This window comes from Callionymus lyra, chromosome 10 (assembly GCF_982586985.1).
Source record: "Callionymus lyra chromosome 10, fCalLyr1.hap1.1, whole genome shotgun sequence".
Taxonomy (NCBI): Eukaryota; Metazoa; Chordata; class Actinopteri; order Syngnathiformes; family Callionymidae; genus Callionymus; species Callionymus lyra.
The window spans coordinates 11,795,773-11,818,031 of NC_141827.1; the positions used below are offsets into that span (position 1 = coordinate 11,795,773).

At 36.9% G+C, this 22,259-nt stretch overlaps 1 protein-coding gene across 2 annotated transcripts in view; it reads right to left on the bottom strand.

The window, feature by feature from the left end:
• epha8 (eph receptor A8) overlaps positions 1 to 22,259 on the bottom strand; it is an 84,025-nt gene that overhangs the window by 53,837 nt on the left and 7,929 nt on the right. For both annotated transcript variants that reach the window (XM_087801758.1, XM_087801757.1), the window contains exon 2: positions 6,097 to 6,161. In XM_087801758.1, the coding sequence (XP_087657884.1) occupies positions 6,097 to 6,161 (65 nt within the window). The remainder of the gene's footprint in view (positions 1 to 6,096; positions 6,162 to 22,259) is intronic.

Sequence of the window (22,259 nt, forward strand, 5' to 3'; positions counted from 1 at the left end):
CGAGAATTGAAATCAATTTCTTCTAGATACGTATATTTTAAAAGAGTCGCAAGTGAGAAAATGTTAAAATGATAAAATCATGAAGAAGAAATGACATGGTTCAATGCTCCTTTCTGTTATTAAATAAGTTTATAAGATGTAGAAATAATAATTAAAAAATGCATTAAAAGTTTGAATTTTTAATCCACCGATCCGCCTTTTATGACCTAATCCTATACCAGTGGTAAAAACATGAACCTTCTGGCCCTTCTATGAGATAACACTAACCATGCTTTAAATAAAGCAAAAAATGACAACAAATGAAATGACAAAGTTGGTAATTATTTGAATTTGAAAGTGTTTCAATTTTTAACGGCATTTCGAGAACATGAATTTCATTTGTAAACTTTGTTTTCCCTTTAACCTGCACGAAAATAAGACACTGTGCAACACAAGTTGGTGAAATATACTTTATCAAAGTGACAACAAACAACCCTGCAGCTGTCAGTCTCAATAACCATGAACACTAAAATAACAAAATTCAATAAAAAATGTTTCAGGAATAAAGACAGGAATGTAACGGTTAAACAGTTATTGTGACCAAAATGATTACGTTATTTGCACTGTATTGTTTGAACATGTTTCAAGGTGTTTAGTACTTAAACATGCTGAAATACCATTGTTGTATTTCAGCAAAAATAAAACAATATGCAAGTGTTTAGAACACCACCTTTTTTGTAAACTACTCATTATATATATATATATATATATATATATATATATATACATACATATCATATTACGTACTTCTGAATAAATTAGGGTTTGCAAATGAATGAAAATGAAAGAAACACAATCAAATATAATTATATATTTAAAATAGAAATGGTGTACATAAATCAAATAGACTGGTCTGAAGCCCATGTGCGTCTGTATGTGAGGGACCTTCGCTGCACACAAATGCCTGGACAACTTTGGTTCATGATGAATGTTTTAAATACATTTCTACTGCAGAAATCGCTCAGTATAACATTTGTAGAGGCAGATAATGAGTTGGCTAGATTTATTGAATGCTGATGAGAGTTTTCTTTTGAGATCCTTAAACTTGATCATCACCTGATCCATGATCGACACGATTTAAAGTCAGTATAGTTTAGAAAAGCTGTTGGCCTTGACATGTGTTGTTAATCCTTGACTCACATCTGTAACCTCCATCTTGTGTTGAAGCCTCGACGAGAGGAAATTAAACAGGTCTGTATTTTAAGTTTGTATAAGGCAGAAGTTTAAATTACAACAAGTGATACAGACCAGAAGTACTCCAGGGATATTATTGTTATTCTACGAGCACCTCTGAGGTATATGGATGTTTGCAAGTGTCTTTTTGGAGGAAGATAAAGAGGAACCACTGAACCGTCATTCGCTTCGTTTCAAATCAATGTACATTTTCGCGTATAACTCTAAAAAGGAACAGACTACTCTGAAAATAATCCCAACCCTTAGTCGACATGAGGAGGAGCAGAAAATGAGTGAAGTTTGAATTCTGGGTGAAGTATCACTTTAACTCGGATCAGAGGAATACCTGACTCTGAGTAAAGCATCTTTTTTCATCATAGATGAAAACAGTTCTAAAACGTGTCATAACCTCCTCAAGTTTATTCCAATTTTAATGACATTACAAAAACAAGTTTAAAGACATAGTTGGACATTTCTGAGTAATTTAGTCAATATTCTATATTGTATATCTATATAGAGTTCATAGCAATTTAGCTGCAAGTCTAACAGTTCATTATCACAGACAGTTTTCTGTCTGGTGACTGATAAGGATGCATAGCTCGTCATTTCACTTAATCTTATTAGGTTTTATCTTTTTCTCTTTGATTCTTGCCTTTAAATTCATTAATATAAGCATATTTATAATTTTTACTGACGTGACACATCTCCTGGAAGAAATGTGCCTTTAGAGCTGGACCACATAACTACTAACCAATGGGCAGCTTTCTTTCTGAGGAGGTCTGCCCATGAGTTAGAGGGCTAATAGATTTAATTGGATCAGAAACCTGATAATTAAAACTGCTGCTTTGGTGTTTTGAACATCGCTTGCTTAAATTAATTTAATGTTCTGATCACCCAAATATGCGACGGCCCACAAGACATTGCCCGGCGCTACTGATTACCAGTCCAGCCATGTTGTCGTATTAAATTAGTGACTCTGAATCCCCAAAATGATACTTTTTTTAAATCGGTGGTGTCAAGTAAATGAAGCAAGACCCTCTTTTAGAATTAATGAATACTCTAATAAATATGCTCAAATAACATTTCCAGCTCAGCAACCGGATTTGGTGTGAATTTGGTGTCCAAATCCAAAGGTCCAACTCATGAGCAACTTCCAACTACACACGCTGTCAAAAATTGTGCAGAATATGTGTCTGTTATCTTCTTCGTTTATCTTCCATGCTGCTTAATCCTTTATGAAACTATCCCAGTTTCATCGGGCGAGAGGCGGGGGACACCCTGGACATGACGCCAGTCTGAACCATCACACAAACACTCATACCTATGAACAATTACCTCAAGTTCCCAATCAACCTCTGTATATTTCTAAATTGTGGGAGGAAACCGGAGTACCCGGAGTAAACCCATGCAACACAGGGAGAACCTACAAACTCCTTGCTGTGAAGCCATCACGCTAACCACTGATTTTCTGGAACTCCTGTTGTGTTATCAGTGTTATCTTGACCTTTAAAGTATATACTTTATTAATATTGTTTTGATTGTTGAAGCATTTTGTAACCCTGGTCTGGAAAAGCGCTATATAAATAAAAATTACTTGTTACTTACTTACTGTGCCACTGTGCACCCGTAGTCATCTATATTAAATAAATAATGAAACAACATATATACACCCAATGTAAATCTGTATCCATGATTCTCAGTCTGAACAACTGAAAGAACAAGATCACGGCGGCCGAAACAAATGCTTCACCATATCTACATAATGTTCACCACTATCTCTGTTGTCTTGGAAAAATGCCAGCAAAGTCCAAAGTGTTGGTAAAGACTGGCAATACGAGTAATTTGCACCTGAATGAGCACAGAATCCATTCAAGAGCAGAAAATTGTTCCATGTTTGACTGCATGAAGAACGGTCTGCAGTCGTCCTCATCCTGCTGTGAACGTTTGAGGAGCCCCTATTTCAAGTCTCAGACTCCCCTTCATCTGTCGCTGCTATGTCTTGGATACAAACAGGTAGATTGAAACTAAATCAAAAGGATGGAGGTTTTGGAAGTCGGAGCATATTTGTCTGTGTACCAGATATGTCACTACTTTCTCAAGAAGGTAGAAGGTAGTATTGTATTGTTTTGGCACTTGTTTGCAAATGTTCTTTCACAAGTTATTCTTTTATTTTTCCCTAAGCTTTGAGTGGATATTTACTTGAGATTAGCTGAAGGAATAACTTAAGATTTGTGGTATGTTTAATGTAATTTTATTTTAGTTGGAACTGATCTTGTAAAATTGGTATCGAAAAGAAGTATCGTAGCAGGTATCAAGAAATGATTGCCCTACACATTGAAGAGACTATTTCGATAAAGAATCGATTTACTTTAGCACATATTTAAAACATGAAACCTGCCTTTATTTCCCTGCCTTCTACCTGTCAACCTTTAATGAACTATGGTCAAAACTCATAAAAAAAAAATAATTGTCACCTGTTTATTATGTGTCATGTGTCAGTGAAACATTTTTTGAACAAATAATCTTCAAATAACTTTAAATTAGGTGTAATTCAGTATGTGCAGTACATTAAATTAAGTGTTATGCAGTATGTGCTGTAAGTGTTTATTTATTCACTGAGCAGATTAACTAGCTATATACAAAAAAAGCTTGCTTGAATAACACTTTCAAAGATGATAGTAATGGTTAACTCTGGTATGGATTTTAATATTTTCAAGATTGGTTAGCCCTAGTAATGGGTTGATGAGGTCTCAGGCAGCTGATGCTGTATCATGATACAATTTGGAAGGCCACTAGATGGCACTCTCGGTAAAAATGATCCCATGGAAGTTAAAAAAGCAGATATTGCCATCTAGTGGCTTTTTAAAATGAATACACTATATCATGATGCATCAAACATTGTGAACCTTAATATACAAATAGGTAGACCAGATCAAATACACAGTTTTCCTAGAATCATGTGTCAAAAGCTCCTAAAAGTAATGGCTGCTCCACAGAGGTCCCATTTACCATCACAAAATGGTGACCTTGGAAGACACTCTTCCATGTTAGTGCCAGACTTAGAAAGAGAGACAATGTTCAGCTATATTTGCAGTGAATAAACTGTCGGACTACCGATCTAATCCAGCAAATAGCAAATTCAGGCAGAATATTCTAACAAATGTTTTACCACTGTTTGGGTTTTATCTCGCCTTCTTGATTTTCCTGTAATAATAATGTTAGACTGCATTCCTTCCCCTTCCAAATTTCAATCTTCAACCCAATCTGCTGGGTCAAATAGTTGAACCAACAGCCATTATCCACATCTACCAAGCCAAGTGGGTAATGAAAATAACTTGGCTCTTTCACAGTGTGATATCGACCTGCCAAACTGACCAAGTTTCACTCAGCACACACTTCATTAAACCATGATTTCAATGATCTGCATCTTACTGCAAGACTTAAAAGGGAATCCAGAAGCGTCTCCTGGGGAATGAACCACTCCGCCTTTCTGTTGTGTAGGCCGCATTGTGTTCTGCGTATCTGCCACTTTTCTTGACAGTTTAGGGGATCTGGGACAGTGTGGTATACCACTCCGACAAAGATCACAGCAGGGGTCCGCAATTCATCCACGTAGACTTCAAAATGTGGCATTATCATATGCTAATGTTGCCACAGTGTTCCCTCCATCACCCTTTTTTATCTATAACACGGTTAACCTTTGCACGGCTTGGAAATTAACAAGCTTTCCTGGACGCGACTATTTAGTGGCGTTCTATTTAAAAAAAATGTTATTTCTGACTCGTCCAAAAACACTTCATAAAGTGGGTAGAGCAGGTGACTCACATCACAAGTTAAAAGAAAACGCTAAAGATTGAAAGAAAACGTCATTTTAAACTATATGGGGATCAAGACCTATTCATAGACCAGTTGCTAAAAAGCTACTGGATATATGGCGGGAAATATTCTGACCAATCTGGATTCACAGTGTGGGGTCTGGAACCAGTACTCTTAAGAGGGATTGGACACTTTTCCATTTTGGAGTTACTGGTGAGTGATGCTGGAAAACCATTTACCAATTGGTAGTGAGTTGGCGCCAATGTCAGTCCGGACTGGCAGACCAAAATGCATTAGGGGGAGCGTGAACTCCAGCCTTTGGGAGAGCTTCAACCATGTCCCGGGGAAGGCAGAGGACATTGAGTATGATGTTACATGTTCCGTGTCTCAATTGTTGAGGTGGCTGACTGAAGATGTGGATGTAAGGTGGCTGGAGGCAGTAGCTGGACATAATCCTGGCTGTGGAAAGACTTTGCTGAGGCCGTTGAGGTGGAATTTTCGTACAACTCTAATGATTCTGGACCACCATCCGACCTCTTTGGTAGTGAAGCAGTGTATTTTGGCGATAAAATACAGCAGACCTTTATTCAGGATATGAAGGAATGTTATGCCGAACTTCTCAATCCCGCCAACATGCTTTTTGAGGTGGAAACAAGGTTGTTAAGGTAGTTCAAACCACCTGGTGTGGTGGCACGGCCCCGGTGGTGGAAGTTTTCTTAAGGCCACTGGGAAGTGTTTCAAGAAGCTGAAGAAGACGTTCAACCTTCACTTCAAAAACCCCTTGCATTGAAAGTATAGTCTTTCTTCTTGAGCACATACACATGTCTCAACGTTTTCAACCATGAACTCTATAAACCGACTGACCTGTGCTCCATAAATGCCTCGCTATGTCTGCAGCAATAAATAAAACATATCAGCCATGCATGACATTTTTCACTCATAGCAGCATTAAAGCAGTTATGGTCCTAATTGAAAATGTATTACCTGTGTTGTTTATTTTTGTGGGATGGTCCAAGTATATTTCCTAACCATTAAGAAAGCATCTTGAGAATCATTTTGCAACCTTACCCCATGGGATGGATATGTTATCCAGCCCCAGTCTCCTGTGAATGTTGTTGTGTCCAGTAGATTAACTGTAAAGAGAAAAACAAAGAAATAAGATATCTGGGAGCATCCAAAAATTAACCGTACAAGAAAATGTTGATGTATAAAACACTATAAACAGTATACAATATACATTATATCATTTTGGCATATTCTGGAATACAAATTAACAGGTTCTGTAGAAGTCCTTGAAACAAACCTACAAGAATATCTACACAAATTCACAATTCATTTTGATGAGGAAAACTGACTTTAGGAAAAATGTGTCTTTTTGCTAAAGTCGATGCATTTTTTGTTTTCAAGCTAATGTATAAAAATATAATTTCCAGAAGAAGATTCCTTTAACATCAACACAGGGAAAGTCAGTGTGCCAGTATAACAAAACATGATGCTGTAAAAAAAGTTGTCCAAGACTCCATTTTAACACAAAATTTTCTACATATATTGTTTTTTATTACTGGGACATCCGGAAACATGTACAAGTTTATGAGAATGTATTTCATTAACAAAACATTTCAATTAGATGCCACGCTTTATTTCAGCCAAGCAAGACAAGACAGTAGCCTTAGGCTGCTTTTGTTTAGTCTGAATTTGTCATGGCCTACGGTTTCCTTCTGCTAGTCATTACATCCTCCTTAGGATCACTGAGATGTATGTTTCAAAATATAACCCAGTACCTTTCCCATGCCCCCTGGGAGGAGAGATGATAAAATGTTGTTCAAGGGATCTGCACAGGGCATAGCTCCACTTCCTGAGCCAATGGAGTTCTGAGAGAGTAGGACACTCATCCTTCTCTGATGTATTTTCTCTATCAATGCTACGGATCAACACTAATCTAGAGGTGCATCAAAGTCTCATCCACTTTTCGCTTGGTTCCTCATTGTGTCAACTCCGAAAACAATATAAAGCACAACAACATGTGAAATATTATTTGTTTTATTGCAAGTAAATCCATCATTTCTTTATGTATGAAACAGTCGATCATTGCTCTTTATTTCACGAAAAAATGATCAGTAAAAGTATGGCAGGAATATTGTTTTACTCTTCCAATTAAAATAAAAAAATAAATGCATCATTTTTGTAATTTTAAAGGGCAGATGAAGAAAAGCAGTAAAATCTGATGAAGAAAATGAGGCAGCTTTTGCTTAAAACTACGTGAGGTTTCATCGAACTTTGTGCAAAAGGTTATACATTAAAGTGGACCTCATACTGGGCTCTGAAAATATATATAAAAAAATGCTTTGTGTAGCATCATCAGCCATCATTAAATAATTGTAAGTTTGCACATTTGACACAAGCCAGATGGACACATTGTAAGACTCATTTTACAATGAATACACTTTTGATTTTCCATATGATTGTAAATCACTGATTTGTCTGTTGACCCGACAGTACAGGCTTTTTGACTGTTGGAATGAACAAAGTTAGAACATTGTTCTTTTGACGATCCAAGTCCTACTTTACTATAAAAGTACTTTCTGTTTAAGCAAGGCTAGACTGATGAACAGGGTCCTGATCTTAAGACAAAATTATTTATTTATTCATTTATAATTACTAGTTAATGTATTATAAGCCCCCGTCAGTGGGTTAATGAACATTGTAACTAATTACTATTATCATTATTATTATTATTACCGTCTCCCACACACACATGCTCTCCCCCTCCTTTTCTTCATGTTTACATTAACAACACAATGCCTGGTCCTGACAAAAACATGATTAAGAATTTATCAAAATCATTTTCATACACATAATGGTTGCATTAGATTGAATTCTAAAAAAAAATACGCTTCTTTCATACCATTTTATGATGAGTTCTTACCAGCCATCGGATGCAATATAAAAAAGCCATGCATCATTAAAGTCTAATCTAGACTGTCTATCGATAAGAACAATATCATTGCCGAAAGGAAGGTAACATCTTTGGAAGGTAATAATGTTTTCTGCATGTATTGGCTGCAAGAGGCTGCTGTGTCACAACAAACAAAGAATATTCATAAAGTCTCTTTGAAGTTTTGTAGAGAGACTTTATGATACCGTAATTGAAATATGAACTTCTGTTGCCATGTTTAAAGAGCTTGATCTCTCTCTATCTCTTTCCAATGTTGCTGTACAAGCCCACAGCTGCATTATTTATAGTGTCAACATCAGCTTGTATGAAACGCTGACGGCCATAAAAGGACAATTCGTCTTTACCCTCTGGGTTTTTAACAAAGTGGACATTGGCCTCAGACAGGAAGGATTAAAAATGAAATCTCATCAAATAATTGATATAAATGAAAACTCAATACATAATGAAACGCAATACAAATACATTGATGATGATAGATGAGTATAGTGTACTAATTGACATCCTTTGTAATAAAAAATATAGTTAATTAATTAACAATCTTATTGATTAAAAAAACAAACATTAATAAAAGTTATCATGAAGGATGGGTGGAGTCTTTCATAATTCCCACAGTTCTCCTTCTGTACTGAACTGTTGATGTCCATGATGTCGGAGCGTCTGGTCCCGACCATCTGTGAAGCCTTCACTACCCTGTGGAGAGCCTTCTTTTCTGCTGCAGAACAGCTGCTGTGCCACACAGAGATGCAAGTGCCGAGGACACTCTGCACCACACAGATGTAGAAGGTTGACAGGACTTAGGAGACTGAGGAGTTTCAGTCTTGAAAGCTGAGTAAGAATAGTTCCTGTTGAGCTTCCAGGCCAGACGTGTTTCTGAAGTTCACGATCAACTTCTTTTACAAATCGATACTGGAGTTCTTGTCAGGTGTGCAACATCATGTTTCAGACTCATCGTTGTTATCGATGCATCCCGTCCCTGTATTCCTGGCTTAACAGTCGCACATCCGCAGGGTGTACAGGAGGGGGCTCAGGACCCAGCCCTGGGTAGAGCTAGTGTTAAGTGTGATGGAAGAGGAGATGATCAGGCTAAGTGTATGATGGTTTTTGCACCATGGTGTTTGGGATGATATGCAGCTGTGAAGGCAATAATAATATATTATTATTATTATTCTATGAGTGAATCAGAATTTTCTAAATTTCTAAATTAACTTGATTTTTCTATCAAGGGCTGAAAGATTTGGTGCCCATCAACTTTAAGGTTATAAAGATAATTAATAAAAAAAAATGTCATGACAGTTTTTTAATTAAACATAAAAAGAACAATTTCCACAACATTTTTAAACCTAATTAATTGGATGAATTTCCTTTAAATACCATCGCCACACAATTGGATACATGTGATTCATCCAAAAAAACCTAAAGGAATATTTTGGTAAAAATGTTTTTGTAGTCGTCATGTATTACTTAATATGGTTTATATTAAGGTTTCACATAAAGTTTGAAAGCCGTCGCTGTCGTGCAAACTTTACCAATGCTTGGAAAACAAGTTACGTTAGTGTTATAAGCTCACCTCGTTCATCCACAGCGTCCACATCTGCCTCTGTGTGTGTGTGTGTGTGTGTGTGTGTGTGTGTGTGTGTGTGTGTGTGTGTGTGTGTGTGTGTGTGTGTGAAGTGTGAGATGTCAGCAGCTGAGTGAAGCCACAGAGAGAGCAGCAAATCAAACCAGTTTAATCACACAGTGTAACAGTTTGGTAAAACACAATTTGAACTTTCTCTTTCTACCCCATCCAGAAGACCATTTCAATAATCCTCACGATATCGAACCATCTTTCTTATTTGTGATACGATCCTGATCGTAATATTCATCACAAATGATTGCCCATTTTAAGAGACCATCTTAAGAGAACAAATTGAACAGCGTCGATCACTGAATAGAACACTCCCCGTAGCATTAATTTCATTTCCACCCAAATGAGAAATCGCAGCGTCTTTGAAAGCGGACAAAGTCCTTATCTAATTTCAAAGTCATATTCAAATGATTGGGTTTAGCCTCTTTGCTTTAATATGACACCAGTCCTGTGGATAAAGAGAGGAGCTCTGAGAATTAAGTTATCTTTACTTTTGACTTATGTAGAAATTGGGGAGGGTTGTAAGATGGTAAAAAAGTTTTAGAAAATCAGAGTATCCTGGCATTATTAAGAGCTGATTCAGAAGGTAATGGCCTGAAAACGAGGTTACACTTCTTCGATGTTTGTCTGTCTGTTGGTGAAGCTAGTTAAGAATAACTCGGATTTTATGTTATTCCGTGAACAACCGACAGGAACAAGATGACTGTAATGAAGTGGTTTTGTGTCGTTTCATTCTGTTTCTCAAAGATTTTGATACATTGAACCAAAAAGATAAATGTTCAAGTGACTATAGTGATTTTTATATTTAATTAATGAAGAGAACAAGTATAGATATAAGAATTAGACCGTGCCAAAAATCCAAGAGGCGCTGATATGCCATTACTATTATTAATTCCAGGAAATTGTACTATGCCAGGGGTTCTTAACGTTGTTGGAGGTACCGATCCCCACCAGTTTCATATGCGCATTCACCGAAACCCTCTTTAATGAAAAATAAAATATGATTTCTTGTATTCCCCGTCTCCATGCAGCTTCAAGAAGTGTTAGTTTTGCCGGTGCGAGACTAGAGTTGCTCAACTTGGCTTTGAAAATCATGCAGATTTTCCGTGATCCATGTGAATCCATGTTGTACATATTTGTCCGACCACTTTCTTCTTTTGCCCGACATAGTTAGTATGGATTCAAATATTAACAAAGGAATAACACGACGTGCTAGCACGACAGTCGCACTAAATTTCCCTCAGCACTGGTTGGCTGATCGCCTGTAGCCAGTGATGACCAAGCGGGGTCTGTCATCACGAATTTACACGATAATTCGGGTGTGTCTGAACCTCCGCGGCGGAGGCTCTGTCGAAACCCCTGAGACCGACTCACCGAACCCCTAGGGTTCGATCGAACCCAGGTTAATAACCACTGTACTATGCATATTAACCAAAATACTGATTTATTTGAGATGGCAAATACAAATCTCAAATACTTGATTTTATAGGGCTTGCGTTTTGGTTAGGTAAGGTTAGGTAGAACTTTCTTAATCTTCTTCTTCTTCTTCTTAAATTGTTTTTTTTTTCCAATTGGACACAACAACAGTTTGATAGAAGTCACCCCAGAGCCTCCATTATCAGCTGTTGAATACGCAATAAATTCCAATAATCATGCATCCATAAATCATCCATTACTGTTGGTGTCAGATTAAAAACCAATGATGTCAAAGACACATTTGAATTGTAATTACAAGAGAAAGGACCGGCAGAGTTTCCAGTTCTGTGTCACAATCCTTTCTGAAACAATGATGCCACAATGATACAAGCCGTAAATTATTTTACTCCAAAGGTTCCATACAATAACACACTTGGATAATTTATACCATCGAGGTCACAGGTGGCTTTTACTCCTTAGAGAGATCTCCCCAAATTCCTTTCTCACACAAAGCAGACAAACAATACCAGCATTGATACAATTATAATACTGATATAACATTTTATAAACATGCTTTTTTAATTCGGAATTCAAAAAATAAGTTGAAAAGCTGTCAAAAACTGGTAAATCAATCAGACCAAATTGTCAGCCATAATATGTGAACACAAAGAACACATTTTGAGAAAATAAATGATTTGGGTATTTCTTTCTTAATGTTTTTTCATGGTAATCAGTAGAACAGACTACGTTTAACCAATTGATATTGTTTAAAGTGATCAATGATTTCCACGACATATTATAACAAGCATTATAACCCAAACAAACAATTCGAGGTAGAAAAGTTTCAACAAAGACACCAACAACAAGCCCAACAATCTCAGAAAACTCTGTTGAGGTCAAATGATTCCGAGAAAACTTCCACATATGAATAAGGCTACAAAGAATAAGCTCGAGAAAATGCCTACATTAAGATGAGGAAACTGCCATGTTTGTCAGATGTGGTGACAGTCCTTGACATTTGTACGCTGGCAGCCGGTTACACATGGGTGAGGCCAGAGACACCAAGCTAATCGTCTTTGCAGCAGACTGCTTGATGTTTTTCTCTTTCTGTCATCCATTACAAACAGTCTCAACACCCACTGGAGACGGTCAAAGACTTTATGTTGACTGATTTTTTTTACTTTACAGCCTAAATGGCCACTTAGTTTTCAGCAAAAGCTTCAAAGATAAGCTGAAAAAAGCTTTTCAGTGGTGCGCGATTTTCTGGGTCAGAAGAACACAAAACTTAATTGTGTGCCTGCGTGAGTGAAAACCAAGTAGCAGTGAAGTATTTTGTGTTGTAATGAAGGAGGAAGGAAGGAAGGAAGAACAACCTTTCAAGCAGAAGTACAGCATAAATCTAATGTATTTTTCTTCACCACCTTTAGTTGCTCTTGTCATTTTATTAGTTGCTATATATGTCGTCGTCTACATTGTGATTCATGTGAATGAATCCGTTGGCAGGTTGCTTGTATGAAAACAGTTCAAGGTGATACTGTTTTTTTTCTCCGGTTGCTACCTTTATTATAGACCACATGTGTCAAACGCAAGTCATTTGATGTCGCCTGCAATAAGACTCATAATTAAAGCCAAACGATAATAGACCATAACAATATGCTCATTATTATGATGGATGGATGTATAGACTGATGGATGGATAGATGTATAGACTGATGGATGGATAGATGTATAGACTGATGAATGGATGGATGTATAGACTGATGGATGGATAGATGTATAGACTGATGGATGGATAGATGTATAGACTGATGAATGGATGGATGTATAGACTGATGGATGGATAGATGTATAGACTGATGAATGGATGGATGTATAGACTGATGGATGGATGGATGTATAGACTGATGAATGGATGGATATATAGACTGATGGATGGATAGATGTATAAACTGATGAATGGATAGATGTATAGACTGATGGATGGATAGATGTATAAACTGATGAATGGATAGATGTATAGACTGATGGATGGATAGATGTATAAACTGATGAATGGATGGATGTATAGACTGATGAATGGATGGATGTATAGACTGATGGATGGATAGATGTATAGACTGATGAATGGATGGATGTATAGACTGATGGATGGATGGATGTATAGACTGATGAATGGATGGATATATAGACTGATGGATGGATAGATGTATAAACTGATGAATGGATAGATGTATAGACTGATGGATGGATAGATGTATAAACTGATGAATGGATAGATGTATAGACTGATGGATGGATAGATGTATAAACTGATGAATGGATGGATGTATAGACTGATGAATGGATGGATGTATAGACTGATGGATGGATAGATGTATAGACTGATGGATGGATGGATGGATGGATGGATGGATGGATGGATGGATGGATGGATGGATGGATGGATGGATGGATGGATGGATGGATGGATGGATGGATGGATGGATGGATGGATGGATGGATGGATGGATGGATGGATGGATGGATGGATGGATGGATGGATGGATAGACTGTTGGATGAATAGATGTATAGACTGATGAATGGATGGATGGATGTATAGACTGATGGATGGATGGATGGATGGATGGATGGATGGATGGATGGATGGATGGATGGATGGATGGATGGATGGATGGATGGATGGATGGATGGATGGATGGATGGATGGATGGATGGATGGATGGATGGATGGATGGATGGATGGATGGATGGAAAAAAAATAATCAAACACATTGAAATTATTTTTATTTGACAAAATAAAATAACATGCAGATGTTTAGAAAAACACACATTTTGTAAACAAGTCAAATATAAGATACCTAATGGTATTCTCTGATTCAAAATATATTAGGTTTTGTAAATGAACAAAATAAAAAAATTAAAGAAACACACTCAGATGAAAAGTATTTAGAAACAACACAAATTACGCCAACACATCATATAAAGAACACTTGTCTACACAGCTTAATAAAAAAGGTTAGTACTGAGTATGTTTACTAAAGGGTTGAAATGTAAAATACATCAGCTGCTGCAAGACTGAAGAGCAGGAGAATTTTAAAAATGTTGGTAAAGAAATGTCAATAAATCAAAAATAAATAATTACACTATTAGTGGAGAGACTGGATTTATAAAATGCAGATTTTGTCCCAGTTTTAAGAATAGGATTATTATCTGATCCATGATTAGAATGATTTTAAATTAGTTAGTAATGACTTCAAAGCTTTTATCACCTCAACTCAAATTGTGTCACGTATTTTTTATTTATCCCTGATCGCCATCAAGTCATTTTCATTTAGCGGAAGATCACCGTACTTCAGATACGCTGGAAAACTCTCACTTTACGCACAGAACTGAGGTGTGTTAGCTAACAAAAATCCCTGTTTAACGACTTAAGGCAGATTAAAATGATGAAAAAAACATAAACACTGCTCCGTCCTCAGGCAATAAGAAGTGACTTACACACACTTTTTTTTTTTTTCAAACCTCCTTAAAGACACCTTGAGAATATGAGAACAGCAGCCACACAAGGGACTTAAACTTTGGCAAACATGTAACGAAAGAAACGACAAGATGGTGGAGGAGCGTGGTCGTGGGGGAGGGGCTGCTGTAGGTGAAGCGGTCATGGGATGAATCTTTAATTATCTGCACGGGACACAGACAGCGTTTGTATCGAGAGAGATGATTGGACGAGAGCCAATGTCATTGGTTATGGCCATTTCTTAACCCGTTAAACCCACATAATCTGTCTTTTTTTTGGTGCTCTGACCCATCGCCGTCAGACCCTGGATCCTCTGACAAGTGGGGATAATCATCACAATTCTGAATGATGTGGTCCAAACAAACACGGTAACGATCCTTTTCGGACTTCTTCATCACCCCATCTGGCATCTTCCTCTAAAATAATCCACAAATCTTCACCGATGTCACTCACAATCACCAATACCGTTTGACCCATTACTAACAATCAAACATAACGCTGTACTTACTATTTTTTTTAAATGTTGTCAAAACTACAATCTATTGCTACACTTGCTAAAACTACACTATCTAGCTGCATGATATTGGAAATATATGCGATATTCGATATTGGTGTCTTGAAGTGTGATATCGATATGAATGCAATATTTATTTCTTTCACCTAAAAATGTGGCCGCGTGGACGCACAGGTGCAAGTACTGTAGGGGATGCGATATTTCCCTTTTGTTTATTTCTGCGCTTCGGTGCCGACATGATCAGAGAAAAGTATCACTTATAGCGCTCAGTCTCGCGGGACTCGCATCGGTTTCCTGTGAAACTGAGTGACATCAGAGAGGAGCTGCCGGCGTGTCGCGATATCACCAAATCAATAATTAATCCCACCTCCTTGAACACGCACACATAACAGTTTATAGATGACCTGACGCTAACAACTTAGCTCATTAGCATACGGCGAAGACAAACAGGTGTAAACTTGTTTGAAAGTTCCGCGATCTTATAAGAAAACAACGGAGACCAGATGAAAAGTACTTACAATATGTTGCTTTAGCAAAGGGGGTTGAAAGAGATTAGTGACTGAATAACTAGCGTTTGAGTAGCGCTCATACGTTAGTAATACTTCCGTGTATATACTAAGTTGCGCCAAGTCAGCGCGCCGGCAAGACGTGTCGTCATAGCAACCGAGCCTGACAAGCTGCACCAAACAGCTAACAGCCGGACGAGACGTAAACGACAACGAGACATAGAAGTACAAATTGACGCCGATTGGTCACAGTGCGCATTTAAGAAGAGCTTGATTAATACAATATCTAATACAATCTAATATTGAAAACATTGACCATTTTGGTCACGATTACGCTTCTTATACTGTCACATCTTGATTAATATTGATGATATGATAATAACACATCGTATTAATATTGAAACCAGGTTTTTGGCTTGAGGTTAGCTCAACGCTCACGGTATATAACAAAAAAACATACAATAATTAGATTGGTCGACCAAGTTTGAGCTCAAGGACAAGATTTGCGAAACAAGCAACACCAGACCGATGTTTTACCACCACCGTCGGTTTTGGGGACTCTTCCATTTGCAAAGTTAAAACCTAAATGGAACAAGAGGCCCCTCTTTGTTCCATGGAAATAATGAAATTTGTTTTCCAAAAGAGGGTGTTGGATGCTCTGGGCCAGCGAGACACATCCTCTCCCAGGGGAGCACAATGTACTGTTTGCAATACTGCTGCCCAAGCCTGCATGGCTTCTCTAGGGAGAAAATCCAGAGGTGCACAGCTATTTTTAGAGATGGAATGGGGTAGAGGTGAAGAGAGAATGAAGGAGTGGACTGAGACTTGATCATGTAAAATAGAAAGGGAAGTCCATAAGTAACAAAATGTCTAAAGCAAACACAAGAGTTGGATCAGGGCTGCAGCCGCCTTAGACACGGCTGTGTTTCTAGTTATCGATTCAGGACAGAGTTCAAACAGAGGTCATCTGCGTCGGACTCTGAAGCAGCCTGAAGGAGTTGAGAGAATATTGATGTTTCATTGACGTGGCTTCGCTTTCTAGAAACCTTGTCAAGAGTACATTTCCAAGTCTCTGTTCTCTTTCATAAATAACATGCCCGGCATTCTTTATTTATGTGTACTCCTTTTTTTTTGACACGCCAGCTCTTTCGGCTCTACACTTTTCTCAACTTAATATGTTTGCTAACAATGATCATCAGTAGACAAATGTTGCTAAATTAATGTTTTAATTGCTGCAAACGATGTGCAGCTGACCCATAGAGGGCGCTGGGGCGTCTTTTATTCTTTTTTAGTTCTAAAATAATCATCAACTTTGATAGTTTTGTATGTTTGTAGATTTATTCACACTGATAAACTATATTTTCATTGATTCTGATTCTAATCTTGATTTGGGGGCCCTTTCAAAAAAGTGACGCTGAGGATTGTCACACATCATAGTAAACATTTGCTCACACACATCAGTCAATTTGCTCACATTTTTGGAAGTTAGCGTACGTAAAGTTTATTTTCATTCAAATTTTACTTGTTTTTTTAAAAATATATATTATCGTTTTATTTTTCTATGCAGTGTATTTGTGTGTGTGTTTTCCTGTTTCCTTTCATCTATAAATAATTTAGTTTATTCTGTATGTCAGAGTATAATTAAAATATGTTTTCATTTGTATCTAAACAAGTAGCATAATCAACATTATTATCTATCATTAGCTTAAAGTGATAAGTGTTGGTTTCTACATGTAATATATAGTATTTACCGGGCGCCACAAAATCAAAATTACACAACATATTCGAAGTTAAAGTCTACAATACTTTAAAAGGTAAGGTAAATGTGTACACAAAGCCCTCTAAAAGTAGCAAATGTAAAGGAGATCATTTTATGGAGGCTCTGTGTAATTGACTGTTAAACCAAACAGAAAGCAATACATTTTTATTTTATTTTGACACATGTTCAGTGGAATCATTTCCAATTAAAAGTCACACAATTTTGCTCAGTTGCCACCTTCGTATTGTATAATTCCTTCCTTGTTGTCTAATAAACTGGTGCACATGTGTTTATATGAAAGAACACACGTGCTAAATTATTTTTTATTTGGACTAAATGAGATTTTTTACATGTTACTGTTTAACATCAGAGAAGCAGTCACTAATGAAATATTGCCAAAGTAAAGTTAAGGTCTACATAAACTATGATAAAATGAATAAATTGTACCAATAAAGGAAAAAATATTTTTTTTACAGAAACTCACTGACATAGTTGAGAGGTGATGAGACAATGCATCTGCTGTGTCTCTACATCAAAAATATATATATATAAAATGAAAGCATTAAGAGAAGCTTTGCTACAAGTGATGTTTTGATCAACTGTTTTGTTGTTTTAAATACAAGATAAGTAAAATCTCCGTTGAGATTTTAACACGTTACTACTACTAAGTTAAAATAAGAAAGTGAATAAATAAGTGAGGACAGAGCAAACAACATTAAAAATACTATGAAAATTCTGATTTAGAGAGGAAAAGTGAAATTGCCAGTGAATTTAATCAGGAGCAGAAAATGACAAGTTAAAAAAAATATATTTCACGTTAAATAATCCATCCAGCAGATCATCAGCCAGACAATAATTAGAAGTAAAATACTTTCTTTCACAAAGCAGAGCGGCAGGTGTGAGCTTTGGTAAAAGTTACTGTTTCACACACATGTGGATAACCTGGTCATCTGCTTCCAGAAATATGTTTCTGTTGTTATTGCATGTTTTTAATTAAATGTTTCCTTCCCCCCGATATAACATTATGAGTCCTTCATATTTAACAGAGAACGGGCAGGAACCTAAAGATTTGATTGAGAATATACCTTTAACTTGCTTCAGGTCACACCTGAGGTCAGAAGAGAAGCGAGTCATTACGTGATCCTCTTCAGGGTGTTTTCTCAAGCAGATTAATTGAGAGGAAACATTCCTCACCAAATGAGCTGCGCACACATTTGGAGTTTGACCTTGTTACTTGGACGACGTTCGTCGCCACCGCAATCGAAAACCGGTTGGCAGGTTTGTCAAAGCGCATTAAACCTTCGAGGGGCTTTCTATTAAACCTAATGAACATTTAAATCCTTTAATAGATTAAAGGGAATTGAGTGCGGAACATTATCAGAAAAGTCCACCTTGTTGAAGAAGACGCGGCGCAACTCAACGTAACATCTAAAAACAACATCAGTTTTCCTTGTTATAGAGCAAGTCTTTGCTTCTGTGCTGAGAGCGCTGCTGTATTTCTATCATTAATCCAAGTTTAGGGAACATAAGATCCCCTTCTAAGTAGGTGAAATAGCATGAGCACGTCCTGCTTTCTTTATTCTTTCGCGATTGCTTCTGCCAGATAAACCACATCCTAACACATCAGTGAGATGTAAACCATAGCCAGGTCTGCTCTGATTTTAGACCCAAGAATATCTAAATAGAAAAAAATAGTAAAATAACGTTTATCCAACAAATAAGACTCCAACCAACAACACTTTATTCAGACTCAAATATACACTCCATGTTGAAAAACAACTGTGTTCAATGTGGTTGTGTGTGTGTGTCCACCTTAGCTTAATGTCTTGTAGATTCCCAAACAGTTAAACAAAATTCTACCCTCGGAATTCATTGAAAATTAGCTTGTACACTATATGACCTCCCTGTACGGGTTTTAGCAGGAGGTCAGCAAGGGAAAGGGGGGGCATAGTAGAAGACCCCCATGAAAATTAGAATTCCTATGAGACTATTAACATTTGTGCTTTTATTAGTTTGAAGATAAACTCTTTGCAACACTGTATTTTATTTTATTTTATTTTATTTTATTTTATTTTGTTAATAGTGTTAATTTTCTGATATTGTACAAATTTGTATATTTTTAAGATCGTTTTATTTTATTTTATTATCTCTTTTATTATTTCTTTTTTTCCTTGCACTTTATTTCCAATTGTGCTGCTGTTGTAAAAGTGTGTTTCCCCTCTGGGGATGAATAAACATTTTCTTTTCTATTCTATTCTAAACATTAGTCACAAAGTGATTATTCTAGAGTCCAATAAATATAGTGAAGTTTTTACGTATTTTTTGATCCTGAGCAAAGGTGAGATAAGTTTGGACCGTATATCGAGACAAAAGTAAAAAGGAGGTGGAGTGGATTCGGATGTAAACCTTAAAGTGGAGTGTGGCAGTGAATAAGCTCACATTGAAGAGCATTTAAAAACAAAATGTATGAACCTCAGTGACACTGTAGGAATAAGCTGATAATGGCTTTGCTTTCAAGCTTGTGTTCACGAATACACGCTTAAACACAATTACAATTAGAAGATTAAAGCAAACCTTTATCGACTATGATTCATGATTCATCCAGCTAGCTATTACCACCTGGATCATTGTGCAAACACAGACGGTGTTTATAATAAATTGTTTTGGTAGGCCTTGTAGAATCTTAAGTTATCTTCAGTTCTATTAGATGTTACTGAGTTATTCATCGTGCTGGCGTTCATGAATTTGTTCACTTTAACTAGTCGTCGTGAGCAATTCATTAATGCTTTACACTCGCAGATACTAATTTGGAATTTAATTTTCAATATTTTTACTTGCAGCACAAATCCAAACAAAGTGATGGACTCTCACTTGACTGAGATGGTTGTGTCACTGCAGCCCTGATCGATGCGTCTCAACACTTCACTCTAAATCAAGCCTCATTGCCCGTCCTTCTCATTTCTCAATAATTCGTTCATTGGTTAAATGATTAACTCGCTCTTTTAGGACTAAGTCATTCAAATTCCATTTGAAGCTGATATGTAGCAAGGTATTTTTGGGAATGATGATAATAAAGGGCCAGCACAATGTAACAATCAAAACAAGTCTTTCCAAATACACACAGTCCAGTTGCCTCGCATCTAAATCCTGGATTAATGAGAAATGAAACGACTATTCTGTACCTTGACAGGGACACGTCCCCAGTAGCGCTAGAGATAGATACCTTTCAATAAACAATTTAAATTATTTGAACTTCATAATAAACATACATAATGCAGTTGATTCAGAACTCTGCAGCGAGAATTCTGACCCGCTCTAGTAGAAGAACTCACATTTCTCCGATCCTTAAAACTCTTCACTGGCTTCCAGTTTCTTTCAGGATCAACTTTAAAATTCTGGTTCTTACTTTCAGATCTATTCATGGTCAGACTCCTCCTTACATCAGTGATCTGATCCAGCCTTACACCCCAGCTCGGGCTCTGAGGTCTGTGGATCAGAATCTACTTATGGTTCCACGCACACGACTCAGGACCAGAGGAGAGAAATCTTTTCAGGCTGTTGCTCCTAAGCTTTGGAACGATCTTCCTCTCCCTCTGTGTTTGATGATCTACTGACTCCTTCAAGAAACATCTTAAGACGTTTCTATTTGTTCAGGCTTTTCCCTGATTTTCTGGAACTCCTGTGTTGTTCTCAGTATTATCTTGATCTTTAAAGTATATACTTTATTGAATATTGTTTTGTTTGTTTAAGCGCTTTGTGACCCTGGTCTGGAAAAGCGCTATATAAATAAATATTACTTACTTACTTACTATAAGTTAATAAAGAAAAAAAAAAGAAGACAAATAAGTGGTTAAAAAGCAACTTTTGATGAGCATGACGGCCACTGTGGTTTGTATGGAATATTCATCCAGTCTGTGTAGTAGAAGTTTGTGTCTTTTCCCCCAAAAAAATAATGTTGCATATTGTTGCTCTTAGTATTAATACTATTGCTTACTTTATAAAAGTTTGCGTCTGGTCGTATTCCTCAAGGTGATTTTCCAGACCTGTGGTGACTAAACTGTATTTCCGTTTAATAAGTGGACGAACTTTCGCCAAAAATACACCTAAAAACATCCATATATATATATATATATATACGGCACTAGCAATTTACCTCAGCACCTTTGACTAAAACACGTTTTAAAGTGCCAGGAATGCCTTAGGCTAAGATCTGCAGCTTCCACTTCCACAGCTCAATTTGCAAGTTGCAGTCAGACGTCCATTCAAGACGCGTTCGCTAAAGGGAGCGCTTACGAGAAAAAAATCAAGCGGTGGCTCGAGATAACGGACGCAATCACACTCCAACAATATGGTTCCTGTGAATACCGTAGATGATAATTATGGTTAACGGCACTGATTATGCAAAATATTTTCAGTATAAAAGTTATATTTTGACTGCAAACGTTCTCATTCTCATCTTTAACTTAAGTACTGCCACCAGACTTAAAAAAACATGATACATTATGTCAGTGAAATGACGATTTAAAGCCAATCAACTGCAGTCATTCTTTTCTTATTAGAAGAACATGTGTGTAAGAAATGTGAAATATGTAAAAATGCCCTAATTGAAGCCTCGATGAGAAGAATTGTTTCGGTAAAATGAAATAAGCCTGTACTTTACGCTCGCTAGTGGATATGTAGAATAACCCCAGAAGTACTATGAAAGTACTCTGGATAAATATCGTGCACACATACAGTCTGCTGTCTATAATCGACGCGCTTGCGATAGTATTTCCAGGGAAGTTGCTGTTTATATCACTATTGTTTTTTAAAAGTCTGATGCACACAATCGTAATATATAGAGTTGTAGAATAAAAATTAATTCATCTCATCAGGGCTTCAGTACAAGAGGGATATTACAGAGGAGCAGATGAGTTATTTGGATGTTTTTAAGCT